Source organism: Ixodes scapularis, unplaced genomic scaffold (assembly GCF_016920785.2).
Source record: "Ixodes scapularis isolate PalLabHiFi unplaced genomic scaffold, ASM1692078v2 PGA_scaffold11__112_contigs__length_91849675, whole genome shotgun sequence".
Taxonomy (NCBI): Eukaryota; Metazoa; Arthropoda; class Arachnida; order Ixodida; family Ixodidae; genus Ixodes; species Ixodes scapularis.
In genome coordinates, this window is record NW_024609837.1 from 10586238 (window position 1) to 10606080 (window position 19843).

At 49.6% G+C, this 19843-nt stretch overlaps 1 protein-coding gene across 4 annotated transcripts in view; it reads left to right on the forward strand.

Annotated features, from left to right (window-relative positions):
* The window catches only part of LOC8026235 (chitin synthase chs-2), a 73987-nt gene that overhangs the window by 29696 nt on the left and 24448 nt on the right, over positions 1–19843 (forward strand). For all 4 annotated transcript variants that reach the window (XM_040222999.3, XM_040222998.1, XM_029991521.2 and 1 more), the window contains exons 9-12: positions 1496–1580; positions 3969–4135; positions 5838–5917; positions 8112–8226. In XM_040222999.3, coding sequence (XP_040078933.1) covers positions 1496–1580; positions 3969–4135; positions 5838–5917; positions 8112–8226 — 447 coding nt within the window. The remainder of the gene's footprint in view (positions 1–1495; positions 1581–3968; positions 4136–5837; positions 5918–8111; positions 8227–19843) is intronic.

The following is a 19843-nucleotide window of genomic DNA, read 5'->3' on the forward strand; positions in this document are numbered from 1 at the left end:
GCTATCTCAGTAAGGAGACTCTGTCTCCTTACTGAAGTTCGGTGCAGACCTCTTGCCCATAAGATCAGGGTGATGTTGAATCGAACGAAATTATGTTTTTAAACTTCTACATGGTCATTACTTAATTGATATTCAGAAACATGTTACTATGCAAACCTCAATAGCGCAACTAGCACGAAACATAACAAATTTATTGTGCCTCATTGCTTTAATACGCACTCTTTTAAAAAACTTTTTTGTTGTTGCTGTTAAGTGTATCAACAGAACTGCCTAACCGCGGACGCTCTAAATAGTAAAAATGTATGTGGTTTTGTTTATAACAATATTACTTTAAAAAACGCTGCAACAACGTTTTTTTTTTTTTTTTACTTTCATACTTTCATTAAATACGGTTTAGGTTTACTTCATGACTACAAAACACGCGTTCGTTATTTTCTCCATCGCAACGTCAGTCGCAGAAAAAAGTTCGACGAAAACTAGCAGCGTTCAGCCTCTCATCTTGCAGCCACAACAAACGGCCATGCGATCTGGTGTCAATTATATGCCATCAGTGTTCATCATAGCCACAAGTTAAGATTGGCAAAGCACAGGACACGCGCTGACTCACAGACAACGTCAGCGCTTGCCGACTATAAGTAACGTTCGTCAGGCATGTGTAGAATTGACCCGGGCTCTAGAACTAAGAAAAGGGTATACGATATACTACTATATAAACCACCAAGAGAAGCAAAGCCGGCAGAAGAACGTAAAGAGGGAGCTTCTGGTAAACCTCAGAACGGCGTGCCGGTGCTTCACTAAGAGACCGAGCTTCTTCAGGGCCCCGAAGAAGCTGTAGGTCTCCTAGGAAAACATCGCCATGCCGTTCTGAGGTTTAGCAAAAGCTCCCTCTTCACGATCTAGTAACTAACTTAGTTTACGAAGGTCAGTTTATCTCACATTTAGCCACAGAGGGAAAATCTTCATATTGAGATGGTAGCTGAGCTCCATGCAGCAGGTTAGGCCCATTTCAAAACCCAGTCAAGCAACATCGGCGGTCGCCATTTCTTGGGCATGAAATGTGTGATTCGATTCAAGTCCTATACGAACGCTTGCGCTTCCCTCGTCCCAATACATGCCCAAAGCACATGCCCAAACAATGGCGGACTCGAATAGTCGGCTCAACAGCTCCTAGATGGCGGAAACTTTTGACGAGAGCCTGTTGATGGATAGCTGCGTTCCCTTAGAATGGACGCGGACCAGAAATTCCAGCGCTCAGTATTATGCCCTTCAGAAATTCAAAGAGCGCCCTAGATTTGGGCACGCATAAACAGCCGCCCTATCTAGTGTCGTACAGGTCATGGTACACTTGACGTCAAACACTGCGTCCTTTAGTCTTAAGGCTTTAGAAATTGCATCATAAAAAGGACATATATTACGCCATTGAGTGCGCGAAACAGTTTACAGTGGCCACTATAAATGCGAGTCGTGTCCTTAAAAGCTTACGCGGGTTTTGCAGGATCTTCGCTCGGCCGTCCTACTGCAGCGCTTTGCTCGAGCAGTCTACAGCACTGAACTTGAGGAATTCCTATTCCAAGCTACCGGTAAGAATGACATTCGAATGATATTCTACATTTTGAACAAATCTTTTGTCCAATGGCCCCCCCCCCCCTTTTTTTTTCCCTTAGTGTCCCCGAAAAAAAAAAAAAAAGAGCCTGACTACGGATCCTCACTTAATCGTTTTGAACCCCAGCCGCGGAGTCCGAAATCTGACTGATGCTTATTGGCGTTGAACGGACACTTCGTTAGCAGGTTCCGAAACTTCAACGAGTCCGAGTTCAGTCCTATACGCTGAAGAGTACCAAAATTAATTTGGTTGGTTTTAAAACGAACGATCTAATGCACAGACTTCAAAACTGATCGGTGTCATCATAAAAAACCAGTTCCTCTTTTTTTTCTCCCCTCTTTGAACTTATATTACACGCCAATTGTATTAGATAGGGGTGTTATCGCCCGGCAACTGCTTGCTGGTTACTGTTGTCGCCTGACGCTACGATCGTCGGCTAACTAATCGGAGATTGCTGCGGTCAAGGCCATTCACCTGGAGGTCGTTTGGACATCAGGCAAGTCTGACAACCAACCACTTTCATGATAACACGGTATGAAGTCGTCGTTTTGTCACAAGGCTGGTTCACGCGGCCCCATTTTCTTGTGTTGCGTTACGTTGCGAAGCCTCAATTAGAGTATGCTTTTATCATATGAAATCCTTCTCAAGGCTACCTAATTAAAAAAAATGGAGTCAATTCAAAACAGGGCAAGCAGATTCATTTACAAAGATTATTCTCAACACACAAGCGTATCTCAGCTGAAAGAAAAAGCAGACTTGCCTCTTCTCTCTACGAGAAGAAAACGTTTTTGGCTAAACTTCATCCATAACATGTATTATAATAACCCACTCCTCAAGATTGAACTTTTACAGCTGCCACACCGTATTTTTCCTTGATTTGATCATCAGCGTACGATACTATTACAGACATCACATATAAAACTTTTAGACATTATTACCCTTACAGTTGGCAATTGCCGACTGGGACAAACTGCCAGCCAACATTGTGTCTTTAGTAAATGTCGACGAATTTAAAAGTGCATGTGATCTATACTGCGTAAATTGATATGTATGCTTTCCACGCTGCCAGTTCAAGGAGATAGCCTGGCAGGTGACACTCGATACACGAATGCTTCGGTGACTTATACGTAACGCAAGTAAGCGTAAAAAAATACGGCGCTCTGTGAACCACTTCAGTGAGGACCAGCCTTTGTGGCTGGTTAACACTAAAGTAGTTCACACAGCAAGAGTGCTCCCTTCTAGCTTTCATAACATCGGGCGTCAAAAAGGCCGTTAAATGCTCTCATTACCAGAGTCGTCAGCTGCAATTTCCAAAATGGCCGGCATTTTTTAAAGACTGCCAGGCCCCCCTGGTGTGCTCGAAGGCCGCTTCCGGTCATCCCCACATCCCCAATGAAAGACTGAAATGGCACGGGCTAATCTATAGGTCAATGATTGGTTCAAGTGGTGAAAGGCCGTAATGACAGAAGGCCTGTTTTACTGATCAACTCAGTTACGGAACTGCTCGCAGACGCTGCTTTTACAAGCAGTGTTCCTCCATCTCCCCCCAAGGTCCGCCTCAGGTTGGTTGACGCACCGTCGTTTTGGGGACGGCTTCTACGGTAACAACAGTGTACCCTATGGAAAACACAGGTTTTGAAGCAAGGCGTATGGATGGCTCTTTACCGTACTTTATAGATTACACAGTTTTGAAACGCAGCCTTTAGATGGCGTTTCAAACGAGGGGCGCGGACTTGAGCGGGAAAGAAGGTACTCCCCCCCCCCCTCCCCCTCCACAAGAGTTTTATATCAGAGTTGATCTAGTAATGTTGACCTATGCCGTTGTATCCCCCCATCTTGCTGCCTGCACAAAATGAAAAGCACAATGAAAATCCACGCTCAAAATGAAAGAAGGAAATAAGTGTAACCATAACCTCCTATATACCGTCAAAGCCTGGCAGATCGCCACGAGACGCGGCCGCCGAAATGGAAAAGGTGATGCGGCAGACAACGGATGAGAGGAGAGCCACGTGACTGGCGCCCCGCTATGGCGAAACGCCGAAACACACTTCTCCCGAGCGAACAAGTGTGTTTTGAATCCTCGCCGCTGCAAAAGCTGTGCGCTGACGTCCAGGTTCCCCAAGAAATGGCTCTTTGATGCTCTGTATGCTACCAGATCCTCGCGCTCCAAATCTGCGACCGGGCACTTTGTGGCTCCGTCGTCGAACTGCCAGGCTTTGCGAGTATAAAGGAAGCTATGGTGTAACACAAGACGAAACAGTCGCTGACTCTATTAACGATCACCAACCTGCCCAGCTCATCACCTCGTTGCCGCTGCTCACAACTAATCTAAACGTTCCTTCATTGTTCCTTTGTGCCCTGAAAGGAGGAGGCCTTTTCGCCTTCCCGTAAAACAAGCGCGGCCAGTTCAACAATCCACTCCTTCGTCGACGACTTGAACGAGCGGGATGACGTCACCAGGATTTACGCCTGCGCCACCATGTGGCACGAAACCAAAGAAGAGATGCTACAACTTGTCAAATCCATGCTCAGGCAAGCGCTTTATACGCCGACCCAGTTTTGCCCCTTGACGCCACGCCGGCGCTGTGGCGCTGCTGCCGGCACTGCGCAGGCGCAAGACGCTTCACGCGCACTGCACACACCCGGTCTGGGCCAAAACCCCTGAAAGCTACACTTTCGCGGTATACGCGGGTGAGTTATACGTCCAGGTGGACATGACTAGGGACCATAAGTCTATTGGTTAAATACATTTGTTGATTAACTTCTTAATGGTGATAATAAACATATGGCACAAATGAGAAACATGTTGAGCGTCATCAAAGACTACTAAAATCATTTTTATAAAGACTTTGAGACTTTTATAAAGACGCGGTATAGTGCGATAAAGTTTACACTCGCAGAACAGAGTCAGACACGAGGCTGGGATGAAAAAAGTGGATGATCAGAAACGGACCAACTGCGAGGGTGCCTTATCGCAGCGATAGCCTTGCACCTGCAGCACGAGTGGTAACTTCAGCCCTCCACCCTGCTTCCCACGTGCTCCATGTCTTTCTAATATTGACTGATTTGGTGGTTTTCCATGACGCTCAGCAAGTTTCTAATTAGAACAATTAAAAACCTAATGAATTTATTTTAGTTCATTAGGCGACTGACCGTTACAATTGGCCCCACTTTGTCCCCCCGGCCTTATAACTCACCTGCACAAACAGCATTACTGTAGCTTTCACGTTTGTTTGTTTTTGTGTGTTTTTTCTACGTTATTTTTTTTTAATTTCTTGAGGATACGCGTATGGTAAATTGGTTGTCAATCTGGACATGCATTTTCATTCGATTTACTCGCGAGTGTTTGAAAGAAGGGAATGCATTTTAACAAAACCCCTTCATTATAAAAAAAAATTGGTCTTACGTACTTCCCTTCGTTTTCCCGCTAAATTTAGCGGTGAAATTGACGTTACGTGACCTAAACACCGGTTCAGTTTCCCCACTAATTTAGGAAGAAAATTGGCGTCACGTGGACTATAGAAAAAATTAAGTCCCCCCCTTTATATGTAGTAGGAAAATTGACGCCGTATGATAAAAACACCAATCTTAAATTCCCCGCTAAATTTAGCAGAGGACTACGGCGTAAACACCAACCCAGTTGCCCCGATTATTTGGCGCGGAAAATGCTCGCTGTCTTGTGATCTATACACAGTGTTTTAGAGGTTCATTTACATTGTCTCGTCATTTTGCACCGAAAAAGCCCAGTATCCCGTTTCGAAGGAACGTGCAGTTGCGACATCGGTACTAAGCGAATAGAAGCTTATAACAGAAAGCATGTTTATTCCTTAGAGACGCAATAGTATAAAAATAAACGCTCTATAAATATTTACCTCCCATACAGCACAATTTGAAGCTTCCCCTTGTTACATCTGCCAATAAATTTGCCAGACGTTTTTTGTAGTGCTACTGACTTCGACATGTTCCCCCCTTCCCCCCTTTCCCCCCCCCCCCCCCCCCCCCCCGGGTGTCCCGGTTTCTGTCCCGAGGATCATAATCACCCTATGTACACAGCAGTTCAGTCTATCAGCTAAATTTACCTGTGAAATTGATAAAGATATAGATCACCCTTGAAACAACTGTTTCATACCTCCTTAACAAATGTAATGGGTAGCTTTTCAAATACAGCATTGCATACATTATGGAACTTTAAAAATAAAGGTCGCTGCCATTTTCCTTTCATTGAACATTACAGAGTAGACTTCGACCAAATCGCTCGAAGGAGTAGTCGTGCATACCACTTATGGACAGAAAAGGAGCCCTACCTGTTTGAAGGTGAGTTCAATAGTATCACCAAAAAGGTACGATGTTTTGAGAACGAACTTCTGCGCCTCGACCCCCGAGACCCTTGTTAAAAACTGGATGCCTTTGAGACCAGCATAGCAGGGTATTCAACAGTAATGGTGTGACTCAAAACGGGATTGCCTAGGAAAGGTTGCGGATCCGATGCTTCGTCTTCACCTAAGTAAGGCGAGGCTCGTGAACGCTAACAATATTATCAGGTGTATTCCGCCATCTGTGGAACGGAGACAGTAACTATTCGTCACGTACTGACAAAGTTTGAGGTCGGAGCCACAACGGACTTGTTCTCGGAGACTCTTAGCGTTTGGACGGAGGCGGAAGCCAGCGTGGACTCGGCTGATGCGGCGCTAAGAACTGAAAACATTTCAGAACGCACCAAGAGAAGATCAGGTCTGGTGGGGTCAGATTAAGAAGTAGTGACGTAGTTGCCATAGTTACCACCAAAATACTTTTGACTGCAGAGCAAATCATGAACTTCATCCACCCGATACAATGAGAATGGCCACCACGATCCAATCCAATCCAAGATGGAAGAGACAGGCAAAAGAGCGTCCGCCATATTTGAAAACCCAAAATCCGGCCTCGGGACATTGACCATTCAGATACCGACGGACGGCAGTCCCACAGCAGTCACGCTGTATTCACACCGGCATTCGATTCGCAACCGAAAAGATGATTATAGCTCGCTTTGATGATCAAATGAGCGTGAATTTCCGCTGAATATTTAAGTAGCCGCACTCGCAACCGCCTCGCGAATGCGGTTCGCCCGCCAGTGTGAATAAGGCGTTAGAGTCGCTGAAAGCTTGAGGAAACCAGGGTGTGACTTATTAGTTTCACGCTTCTTGCTTCGTGATTGGTACCTCTGTGTTCTTATCGGCTGACGCTGCAATCTCATTGGCTGCGGAGAGATAATAAGATGCACGATCGTTCGCCACGCTCTTCGTTGCTTCAGCTACCCGTCAACATGGTACGAAGGGAGATAACAAGACTAATCAAGGATAGAACCAGATAGAGCTACTCCTTGCGAGTCAAGAACTAATTTAAAGCGAGGATGAAGTGCGTGCAAATTTTTGTGTTGACGGATATCCGTTGCTGGTAGTGCCCGAGACGGTTTGTGTGTAGTCTGATGAGCTGCAGGAAGGAACAGCACGAGGGCCCCACTGGGAAGGCAATAAAAACGCGCAATCTGCTTGGCGCGGATCATCACAATTGGCGACGAGGATGGGATCCTATGCACAGACATGGGCCCGGGATGTTTTCATTGGAAACATGTACAGCTATTACAGTGTACTAGAACACCGGGAAAACGTGGGTACGGCGACTGGCATAGGGCTCGAAATGTAGATGTCGACAGCTGTCTCACTGTCGCTTTACCGGTGAGATATGTGCATGCGTGGAGACAGCGCTCGTTTCTTTAAGACACTTGTCCAAAGGATCCGATCTTTTTTTCCCAGGCGTGTTTTGCGGTTGTGTCTTTCAGAACGCCGAAAACAGACGCTGTCTTCTCATCCACGTGCGTGTAGCCCATTCGGGGCAGCCAAGCACACAGCACCAGGTCTGCCGCCGTTTCGCCGACATGCATTTACCTTCGTCGGAACCAGCACAACACAACACATTCGAAATATATCCTTAGGGAACGCACATTCATACAAAACTGAAGGCACTCAAAACAAGAGATACGACGACGTTCTGACTGCACTGTCAGAACACTGAACAGCAACGGCAGCGTTCTAAATGTTTGACACCCGGCACAATCTAACACCGCCTATTGATATAGTTACAAAAAGATGAAGGGGAAGGAAATTGGCGGGGAAGAAAAATGATACATTTGCTTTTGACGCTAGGTGACGCGAGCTACCGCCCTTTATAAAGAGTACAGCCGTTAGCATTCATCCACCCATCCAACACTCTCTGCCAGACTTGGCGGGCCACTCTCGGTATATCGACCGCAGCGCCGCGTGTGGTCCTTACTCATGGCCGGACAAGCCCCCATTGCCGAGCTGCTCCGGTCCCAAAAAAGATCTCGCAGTCTAGTGTTGAAGCGCTCTTCGTGAACTTCGGTTCGTGTTCCTATCTCGCTGTGGTAAAATATGTCAGGTAAAGACCTGATACCGTCTGGGTGATTCGTTGAATAGACAAATCTGAATATACTTTTCGTTTTTTTCAGCAAATATTTTCTTCGACGACGCCTTTCAGGACTTCACAGACGCCAGCGGCCGTAAAGGCCGGGTTATCAACGATTACGTTCGCACTCTCGTAGCCACAGTTGAAGAAGCCGTACGGTAAGCCACGTCATTTCTCTCACTCACACTCTAAGATATGCCTGCACGTCTACTTACCCGCAAAACACTCGAAGAGCCAATCTCTGAGATCTACGAAATCAGCTCAGCTAATGATCAGACACAACATCCGTTTAGACCAAAAAATTAACTCTGCGCTGTGGCTGTACGCAATGCAAGCATGACGCTTCGCATTGCGTAATAGACCATTTGCAGTCTCTCCCAAGCGCCCCGGCGCGCGCGCGAGGAATCTTGGGATCGGTGTTCTGTCGGCCCCCGTCGTCTGGCTGCTCTCCGTTGGAATCGCATCACCTCGCCCTAGACATACTTTTCATCTTCGTTGTTTATACTTAATAATCCTCTTTTTTATCTACTCCAGTGTATTTTTCTTGTTCATAAGTGTATCTATTTCGTTCAGCGCTTTGTATTTCTTCTGTATATTACGTGTTTTTGTGCATATTCCATCGTTTTCGACGCGGCCGTCGACGGACACCACGCCGCTTCGTTCGCCGCTCCCGGGGTGAGTACTGACTGTTGCCGTTACGCTCTATCCCGCTCCTAGGCCGTTCATTTAACTCGTGTGCGGTCGCGAGAGAGCAGTTTCGAACATCACTACAAATGTCACCGCTGTAAGCAGAGAAATAAAGTAGTCATCACGAAGCGAAGGCCGACATGCCTTCGCTTCGTGATGCGCTCGCCCTGTGAAATGTGAGCGTGGGATATCGAGTACTGCTTGCGTGCTCAACATTCGGGACGGTGCTTTGTCGTTGCGATCTTTTTGCCCTTCGGACGCTTGCGAAGCTGTACCAGCGGTCGGCGTGCCTCGGCAGCGCTCGTCAACAACCGTCCGCGCAGCATCACATCCTTCGCGTTCGGTTCTTCGTCGCGGCGGGAGAAGGGGTTCTGACTGCGTTTTATGCATAGTATGGGGGAGATTCCATTGTTTATCGAAATTACAGTTCAGCTAGCGCGCTCACTGTGGTGAGGCAAGATTGCCCCTGCGAACCGCGCTAACACAGCGTCCCGCGAGTGCATATCTTTATTGATCATCCCGTTTTCACGCAAGCGCGTGCATATGAAATGCTAGACACTTTTTAGTGGCTCTGCGAACTGCTTCTTTTGGACGAACACTGACGCATTGAAAGCTGGAGTGTCTTTGCCACTCCTGTACAACACTTCACGGTCGTGCCAGCAGCTTTATGCTGCTGGCACGAAACGGATTATGGTCAAAACGCGTTCTTCGTATTCAGAGCTGCACTATATCATGGACACTGACAGGGCAGCAGCAACAAGCAGCTCAGTGACACTGGAGATGCTTGTCCCCAATGCCAGTGCGTGGCTTGCTTTCAGAATGCTCCTTCGACTGTGTAATGTTCGAAAGTGCACAAGAAGTTGTAGATTACAAAAGCTGGCATGTTTGCCTAATAGCAAACGCTCTTTTTTTAGCACAAAGTTTACAGCAGGCTTTTTTTGAGGGGTTGTTACCCTAGATGAACTCTTACTTCGCAAGTTTAGGTTAATTCTGTCAAAACAACACCAAACCCATTAAAAAACTGTGTTGGTCAAATTTCCGTCCTCCTTTTAAAACGCTGACTGAGCTGCCTTTTTTTCAGGGAAGGCTATGGCGACACGGGATGTACCAGAGCCGCAAGAGCTACCACTTCCAGCAGGACCTTGGACCAAGCAGCTGAAGGACTTTCCTTCCGCATTCTCGGAAAGCCACATCCAAGGGCATGGCCAAGCAGCTGGAGCACAGAAGCACACAAGTTCTGGCTACAAAATGTTCAAGGCCCACAAAGTGCAGAACATCTTCCTCCACACCACAAGTGCATCAGAGACAATTGTCAAGGCTAACGTGGAGGCTTCCATGACCCTTACGAAGCGATACGCAGTGCATGCTGTGCTCTGCCAAGATGGGCAGGTCAGCAAGGCTTCCTGTTCCTGCAAGGCTGGACAAGGCGGTGTGTGCAAGCATGTGGCAGCACTGCTTTGGCACATGCTAGACCTGATAAGGGAGGGAAGGTCCTACATCCCGGATGCTCTGGCCTGCACTGAGGGAGCAAGGCAGTGGGGCCCATCTTCAAAGAGAGGTGCAAGTACGGTGTCGTTCAACGAACTAGAATTCGTCAAGCACGACTCTAGCAACAAGGCGAAGAGTGCGAGAAAAACCACGGAAGTGCATGTGGACGTGGCGCAGGCAACCGTCAAGAGGCTGCATACAGATTTCATTGAGAAGGGAATATTCCCAATGTTTGCGGACGTGATGGAAGAAGCTGCCTTCACACCCTTGCCAAGGAAGGTTCAGGAGCACTCGAACACGGATGATGGGGCCTCTGCAGCACGGATCAGCTTGCCCATAAAAGAGTGCTGGAATCACCAGATGCCACCAAGCGATCCATGCACCCTGACTCTTACACAAGCTCAGCACCTGGAGGAACAGACACGTGGCCAAAGCAGAAGTATGCTGTGGCACACGGAACGTGAGAAAAGGATCACGGCATCACAGTTCGGAGACATCGTCAAACGACAAGCACCCGTGAACGAAAAGTTTCTCAGGACGATTTTCTCGGGCGGACATGGCACGACACGTCACATGAGGGCGGGACTTCAGAATGAGGCGGCTGCTCTGAAGCGCTACAAGGCCAAGCAAAAGGTCCAAGTCTTCAGTGTTGGCCTTTGCATCAACCCTGGCCTTCCCATGCTGGGGGCATCACCAGACGGGCTGGTCTGGGACGAAGATATACAGGAGTACGGACTAGTCGAAGTGAAGACCGTGTCACGGGCGATAGATGCGAACCTGACGACCTTCGAGGAGGTGATGAGCAGAGGGTTTGTGGAGTTTATCCATGCGGACAAGAGTGTCGACAAAAAGCACAAGCACTACTACCAGGTGACAGGACAACTTGCGCTCACAGGACTGGAGTGGTGTGACCTTGTTGTTGACTGGGCGAAAGACTGCTGGGTCACACGGGTGCCCTTTGATGAGGCACTCTGGGTGAACGTTATGGTGCCACGCCTGACAGACTTTTTTTTTAAATATCGGAAAGACTGAGTGTTGATCATAAAATTGTAGTGTCTGTTGTGGGCGGTTCTAGTGCCAAGTTTGGACACTTTTGGTAATCGGGTTGCAAACACTGCCCGCGTGGGTGGGCGGCTCCGTACGTCAGCCTGCTGGTTTCGACTTCGACAACACCGGTTCTTGGCCTACCCGGTTTACGCAACTCGAGGAGTACGCTTATGCCTCCGTACTTCGCCAAGCACCACCGGACATTCAGGTGCGGACACTTCTCTACTGCATGGGCCCCGAGGCTCGGGTCCTTCTCGACATGTTCGGCTTGAACGCCGCCTCCCTGAACAACTACAACACGGTGGTCAAGCGCTTCTCGGAACACTTCCTGTACCCCGTCAACGAGGTGTAAGAGTCCTCGAGGTTCCACGAGCGGGTTCAGCAGCCGGGAGAGAGCGTCGACAGTTACTACGCCGAGCTCTGCAAGCTTGTCAAGTGGTGCAACTACCCGTCCCCCAAAGTCGAAGAACGCCTGGTTCGCGACCGGTTCGTTGTTGGTCTTTGCGACGAACGCCTGTCCGGCCAGCTCTGCTGGAAAGCCAAGCTCAGCCTCAAGGACGCGTGGACGCAGGTGAGGCAGATCGAAGACGCCGAAAAAGAAAAAAACTGCTCGCGGGAGTCGAGAGTGTCCAGGTCACCGTCAACGTTGACGCCACCAAGTCTTGTCATGGTCCGACGCACCAACGCAAGACAACAAAACGGTCAGACGACGCATCAGCAGTGTCTTCACTTGGCGATAACGACCCAGGTTCCTGCAGCTACTGCAGTCGGGCCCCCCACACACGCTCAGACTGTCCTGCTCGGCAGTCTCTGTGCAATTATTGCAAGAAGAAGGGCCACTTCGCGGACGTCTGTTGCGCTCGGAAACGAAAGCAGAGCAAGGTGGCGTTCCTTACCGCTCCACGCAATCCTCGAGACTGAGAAGGCCAAGGCCAAGTACGTTGAGGTCAATGTCGACAACTACACGGCGATATTCAAGGTAGATTCCGGCGCGGAGGCGTCTGCTGTTTCGGAAGCCTTCCCGAACTTACCTCATCATCTGGACAAGGTCGACGACCTGCTGACAGCACCAGGAGACCAGTCGCTAAAAGTCATTGGGTACTTCATGGCTACCCTCCTGTGGCGAGGCAAGACCGGTCATCAGCGTCTGTACGTGATCAAGTCCCTCTCTATGCCCCTGCTCGGGTTCCCAGCCATCCAGGCTCTGGGTGTGGTAAAGTTCTTGGACGACATGAAAGTGCCGGCACCGCAGGGACTTTTCAGAGGTCTCGGCACGCTCAAGGAGGAGTACAAGATTCGGCTACGCCCGGATGCGGTTCCGTTTTCACTTAGTGTTCCATGCCGCATACCGATACCCCTGCGCGAGGTGGTGCAAACAGAACTGGCCAAACTGGAGCAAGACGGAGCCATTCGGCGTGTCACCAACCCCACACCTCGGGACGCTGGACTGTTCATGGTTCCAAAGTCGTCGGGAGGTTACCGTGTCTGTATCGACTTTACAAAATTAAATCAAGTTGTCCCGAGAGAACGTCATGTGCTCCCCACCGTCGATCAAGTCCTGGGACTTCTGGGCGATGCGGCAGTCTTCTCGAAGCTCAAAGTTACCTCAAGCTTCCATCAGGTCAAGCTTTCCAAGGACTCTCAAGAGCTTACGATGTTCATTACGCCGTATGGGCGTTATTGCTTTTGCCGACTCCCATTTGGCATCACGTCGGCCCCTGAGTTTTTCCAGCGACAGGTGGCGTGGATCTTGGAAGTCCTAGACGGATTGGTCAACATGGTCGACGACATCCTAGTCTTCGGCAGAACGAAAAAGGAACATGACCAACGCCTGCGGCAGGTGCTGTTGTGTCTCTCCGAGGCCGGCGTCACCCCTAGCTTCCGTCGACGGTTCGGCCTCAGGTGGACCTGTCTACTCGCGTCATCGTGATGTGCCTCGTCCAGCATCACCACCACGTGTTCGTGGTGATGGTACGGGCCGACACTACTCAACCCATTCTGGAAGACAAGTGGTCGCTCCCAAGAGACTCAATCTGTAAAACTTTGTTTTTTTTCACAGCCAAGGTGTCCGATACTCTCCTTGAACATTCTAAAGGGGGGATTTTGCGGGCGGTGCTAGTGCCAAGTTTGGACACTTTCGGTAATCGGGTTGCAAACACTGTGCCCACGTCTTGTGTAAAAAGCCATTGCCTCGTGTGATAAAGGTGCCTTTTGGTTCCTAGCTCTGGACGCTCAGTTGGTTGCTTGCCGTCGCTGGTGGGCTGTGCAGTTTCACCGCCGGCCACAGCCCGGCACGGCAGTGTCACAAAGGAATCAACCTCATTTTTAATGCCAAAGACTTGGAGAACATATAATAAACCAACTTTTGTGAACTGAAAGTGGCTGTCATGACAAGTAGTTGGAATGCCTCAGACTGCTCATGTCGGCACAAGAATTTGTTGCAAACTGTAGCGCGTACCTCTGTCCGATATAGTAGTCGCAATATTTGTGTACTGAAAATAGAGTTTGTGCACTGTGCATGCTAAATTTCATACACTTTTCCATTGTTTACAAACCCACGCCCCAGCGTGTAATCTTCACAGCCTAGCATGCGCGTGGTCGTCAGTTGTGAAACCGTCCAAAGCACGCGCCATACACACAAACACTAAAGATGGTATGGGAGCGTGTGACACCTAAAGAGGGCATGATCCTCTTCTGCATTATGCGCGAAAGTTCCAACAACGACCATGTGCTGTGGCTACCAACGCCGCTTCCGGCGGCCCACCTGGGAGCAAAATTGGTTTACGGTAGTGTCGTTACTGATTTCAGCGCTATTGATGGTGAAATTTTGGTTGCACGTCAAGGTCCCCACATGTTCTTCCTCTGGGGTGACAGACATCTTCCTTTGGTTTAATCTGTAAACCCTCTAATCTTCATTTGCTGGGGCATATTGACGGAGAATTTTAGTAATTCGCACAATTTACAATGCAACAGCTTGTTTTCAACATCTTGAATTTTTGCCTGTGGCACACGCAATGGCATCTCAGTTAAAGCCCCTTCATGTTTTAAAAGTAGCGCAAAGTGCGTCGATGCACGAGGCACGTGCAACATGCAGCCCTTGGGAAGATCATGGCGACACAGCGCAGCACTGAGCTAGATTTCAGACGCCATGTCCTTCCCAGAAGTGGCACACGGTACGTGTCTCGAGAATTTCCACAACAATGAATGGCGCCACTTTTCCCAGGATAGAGGGGCTTTAATCTCAGTCTGCCTGTTGCCCCACCAAACAGTTCTGCTAGGAGTCGACTGTGGCCCCACCATTACGTCTATTTTTCTTTATTAACCACTACATTTCCGCCCTTTTTAGAGGATATGTGTGTATTAAAATAAAACATCCAAAAGTATTGAAATTAATTTAATCAGTCCTAGTTAAAAATTAAGAATAATCAAATGCTCGCTACTCTGTCGTGTAGTGTGCAACCAATCTAAAATTAAAACCTGGCAAGTTTGGACAACATTTTATTGCGTTGAGTACTTCTGACAGGAATCCTAACGTCCTTGATTTCTTTCATCATGACCATCTACCTTTGCTTTGAAACATTTATTTAACGACCAAAGAAGTGGCCACCATATCTGCCCTGCTGTTTGGGCATAAAAAGAGGAAAAGCTTTTAATCTTCTCGGGAGCTTCCAGGGCGAATGAGACAAGTGGCAGCGATCAGGGACTCCTGGGGCTTCAGTAGTCTGGAGTCACCTGGTTGATCTCGGCGAGTATGGTTTCCTTGAGTGCCGTAGGGAGGTTCTGAAGTTGCCCGACTGTGACGTTGTTGGGGGCCAGGTGCACTGCGAGTGGAGGGTGAACGGGCAATCCATCCCAAGAGCTTGGTGACAGGGTGAACACAAGTGTAGCATCCAGAGTCATGTTGCGCTGGTTGCGGAAAAAAGACGTCCGAGGCCCGTTCAGCTAGCTCCTCGGGAGAGACACCTTTGCGAAGGGCAACAGTGGCAGCAAATTGCCTAGGTTTGTGGTCCCCGAGGAGAGAACGGAGGAGCCTTCAAACTTTCGAAAGATGGCTATTGCCGGAGATGGATCTGCACAGGGAAGTCCAGCAGTTGGAAGCGAGTTCCGAAGTGTAGCACGAGATAGTCTTTTGGAGTTTATGTGAAGGTTTGAGGAGTCGTCGTGGTCTGCGAGAACGGCGGTAACAGGCCAACAGGTGAATGCGGCGGTCCAGTAAGTAAATGCTCGTCAAAGCGGCATCGTCCGGTACGGTTAGCCGCTTTGTGGCAGACTTGTGGGCGGACTGGATAGCTTGTATAATGTCGGAAAAGCCAGCAAGTTCCATGACAGAAGAAAGAGCTGCTCGGAAGTTGTCCCACTTAGTGAAGAATGTGTCGCAGCAGGCGCGACAGTGAGATAGGGTTGCGGATAGGAAGTCGTAGCGTAAAATAATGGGGAGGTGATCACCGCCGAGGCGGTCGCCGGCGACATGCCATCTCCAGCGTCGAGGGTAACGAGCACAGGTAAAGTCGGGGCAGGTGTCCTGCTGTTGGGAGGATTGTTTGATACGTGTGGGGGTGTCTGGGATGTTGAGGAACGAAAGTTTCAGCCCTGTGAGGTCTGCAAGAAGCCGCGTGCCGTGGGGAAGGTCAATGTCGTAGCCCCATGCGTGTGTTTGGCATTAAGATCACCGCAAACGGGAACGTCGTCTTTTGGATAAAGACGGGCGAAGTGCTTAAAAAAAGGGATGTTTAGCGGCTGCCTTGTCCAGCGGTTTAGCGATGTGTCTGGAGCCACATAGACAGAGAAGAGAAAAACGGGCCGTTGAGGAATTGGCGGCAACCCGTAACGCTGGTCATTGCAGAGCACCTCTGTGAGGTGTCGAGAAGAGTGAAGCACACTGATCGATGAACGTACAGGGCGGAACGAATCCAAGGCAAGGGGGCACTAGTCTCAATGTTCGGAGCAAGTCCATCGTACTGTGGCAAAGAAGGGAGGGGGCCGTTGATTTCTTGTAGAGCAAACGCAGCGGCCATGTCGGATGACGAGTGAAGATAAAATTTTTCGATGAAGTCTGCCTTCTTCTGTTTAAGCGAGCAACAGTTCCACTGAACAATCCTGGGGGCGCTAACCATGTTTGCGTGGTGATAGTGGGGGGCCGCCGAACGGAATGATGCCCTGCATCGCGAGGCGCCCGATTACTGCACGGGTGCAGGTATCCACGAGAGTAAACAGCGAGTTTTGCATCGTCGGAATTCGCTGCGTGGCTGCCAGCATTTGTTTTGTGAAAAGGGTGATTTGTTGTTGCAAGCCAGTAAAGTCTGACCCTGACGGAAGTAGGGCAGGCGTCTCACTAGTGCTGTTGACAGCTCTCGCTGATTCTGCGAAGGTGGTCCGAGGCGGTTCTGATGTTGGGACTTGTGTGAGGTCGGCGGTGATGTTGTGTGCCGGCGTTAGGAGTTTTGTGGCGAGCACCGGGCGGGAGTCAGTCTTCTGCTTCGCAGACCTCGGTGCTGCGATGAGGGCTTTGGGCGCAGATAACAGCACAGCTTGCTGAGCAGGAGCTAGTTTCAGGCGTCACTGGTGGTGACGCCGGCTTCTCTTTGGATGTTGATGAAGGCAACTGACGACGCTGTGTTGTGCCGTTGGCTTGGGTGCTGTTGGGGCACTGGGCAACGCGAGGCTGGTGCCGTCGAATGTAATGAGTGCCGACCCAGAGTTTGTGAGAGGACCGGCCTGGAGGATAGCAGATTTCCGGCAATGAAGGTTTTTTAGGACGCAGAATCCAGGTCGCCAGACTTTTTTTATGAATCCGCGAACCTGGCCACGGCGAATGGCCTCGTAGCCTTGCACGGAGACCTGCAGAGTGCCGATCGGGATGTATGTTACATTGAGGAATGCATCGCACACTTGAGACAAAGCAGCATCAACTGCAAGTTGATTACTGCAGTCGAGGTACCTCACTTGGTAGGGGGCTGCAATGGTGTAGGAGACCTGAGGTCTATCTGTGCAGCAACTGCAGAGTCAATGGCAAGAAAGACCCCGTCCATGATGCGGCATGGTTTGGCCGGCCGTAGAATGACAGTGTGGGAGAACTCACTGCAGAACGATGCTGCTGGAGGCGCCGCGGGCGGGGCCGCCTTACGTCGGCGAGAGACAGGATGCCATCCGTCCTCCAGGGGGAACGAGTCAGGGTTCGAGTCACGTTGGATGCACCGGGGTGAGGTGGTAAGCTTAGTCGCAGCGGCGCCGAAGAAAAAAATGCCACGAGCACGCTTCGTTTCATTGGCGGCAGTGCGGATGTGGCAACTGTTGTTGAGGGGCGACAACTTGCTTTCGGGATCATCGTCGCCGAGGATGGAGAATGGATTCTGAGTAAAGACCGCAGGTTGAATTCACGCGGCAACAAGTGGTGCATCAAGAAGCGACGTGACGGCAGGAGTGGTTGCACCGGCTGTGGGTGGTGCATTGAGCGGTAAGCTTCAGACAGCGGGAGAAGCCAGCGTGGCCTCGGTGGGTTGTGAGTCCATTTCGTTGGGTAGAGGAAAGTCCCGAGGGCCGTAGTCGGTGCTAATGGTCGTCATGGGTCATGAGGGCGTGTGGGCACAAAAAGTTGCCGGAGCTGAAGTGAGCTAGATAGAGAGATATGGCCTCTTTTTTCTCCACGACCATCTACGAAGCCACAAGACTGCAGCTCTAGCTTCGACTGAGCAGTGGCTCTCTCGTGAAATTGCACAGCAAAGCACAGACCTTCCAGATAGAGTCCAGGCTCTTGCTCATACTGTTTGGGAAAGTACCCCTCAAGATTCGAAAACACTTCATTTGTCCAATCACTCGTTCCACGTGGATCCGGACCTTCGCAATCGCCCTAGTTTTCGCTTCGTCCTCCAGGGAGAGCTGTAGCCTTCCCCCAAGGAAAGGTGGAATGTTCAGGTTAGCCCCTGCAGCTTCGACCTCTTCAGTGATCAAAAAGCCTCTGTCCGCCATGACAGAGTCTCCGGGCTCAAGAAGGTTGCATAGCCCGGAACATGCGGTCAGGGCTTTGTCAGAGACGCGGCCAGGGGCAAGGTCGCTCACGAACGACACGAACCCATTGGGGGTGATGCCCAGCAGTCCCTTGGCAGTGTTGTGGCACTTGTAGCTTGAGTAGGTATCACTCTGCACCCTGAAGTCGCTAGGTGTCTCGATGAAGATTTCCGTGCAATCCAGAATGACTCTCGTCGATGGATACGCCTCGATGAAGCACTCCGGCATGTGCTTGTTCACAACCTGTCGCGACGGCCAGTAGTTGAGTTGAGCAAGGTAGTCCGCTAGGTAACCAATCCAGAATGTCCACACCCGGCTGACTGTGCTGATGTGGATACGAAACCGGTATGCAAGGTCCTGCTCCAAAAGTCCCACCCTCAGGCGGGACAACACGAGCAGCAGCTGATCATCCATGGATAGATAAGGTGACCTTCTCTGCGGACCTTGACTTTCCTTGTGAGCTTCATAACCTGCCTGAACAAACTTGTAAAAGGCGAGAAATCTCTCCAGGGAGTCGAATCCCGTGTAGAAGGCCAGTTTCTTTGGGTCCTGTTGCACGGCTGTGAGCGTGAAGTTCTGAAAGGGGATTGTAGCATCGATGACCTCCTCTGCTTTGTCATACATCTCCTCAAGATGGGCTACTTTCTTCCGCAGAGCTTCATTTTCTTTCTGTAGACGGTCGTTGTCCTTGCGCAGTTTCTCGTTTGCAGAAGCGAGCTCCTCTAGCTGCCTGATGCGATCACGCAGGGCTTGATCGATACATCCTGTGATGCTGTACTGGTGGTCTGCCAGATGGGGAGATAGCAAAATAAATATCACATCATTTTTGCAGTCAAATATCAAAACAAAAAACTAGGCTTTCTCCTTGTAATTGCCTTGGCTCTGCCAAATAGCATATCATGTGCCATACAAAAAAAGCATCACATGTTAAAGGGGCCAAGAAACGATATGCATTTGGATGTTCTGCACCTCATACAAGCATACTGACGTCTGTAGCACAAATATAATCTATATAATAATCTATATACCACAAACCAGAGGCTCCCCTGCCAAGGTTATATTCTGAGGAATAGAAGGCTAATTTACAGTCAGAAATCACAATGTTGAGAAAGCCTAGGGTTCACACCAGGGTGACGACACTTGAATACAGACGGCTTATGAACTGGACCCAAGCACTGAGTGAGCACCTGACTATTTGGTTACAATCAATGCCATGGTAACTATTGGGGCTTGGGCTTGTGTCTAATCACTGCGCCAACAGTAGCAGCTAACCCCTAACAGTAATCATGTGATTATTTTACCTGGCTGTGAGGAAGAGCAGAATATTGCTTGTTCTCAAGCTTTATTGTGCGACAGCAGCATTTAGCAGAAGTAACTGAGTCGGTTTATGACCTCTTTAATGCTGCTCTGTTCCACACGAAGGAGCTATAATGGGAATGCTGGCTATTCGCCTTGAGATCCGATCGTCAGGGGTGCTGCGGGGAAATGCGGAACTAAGCTTTGTTCTACACTTACTTGGAGCACGGAGAATGCTGCGGACGCTAACTC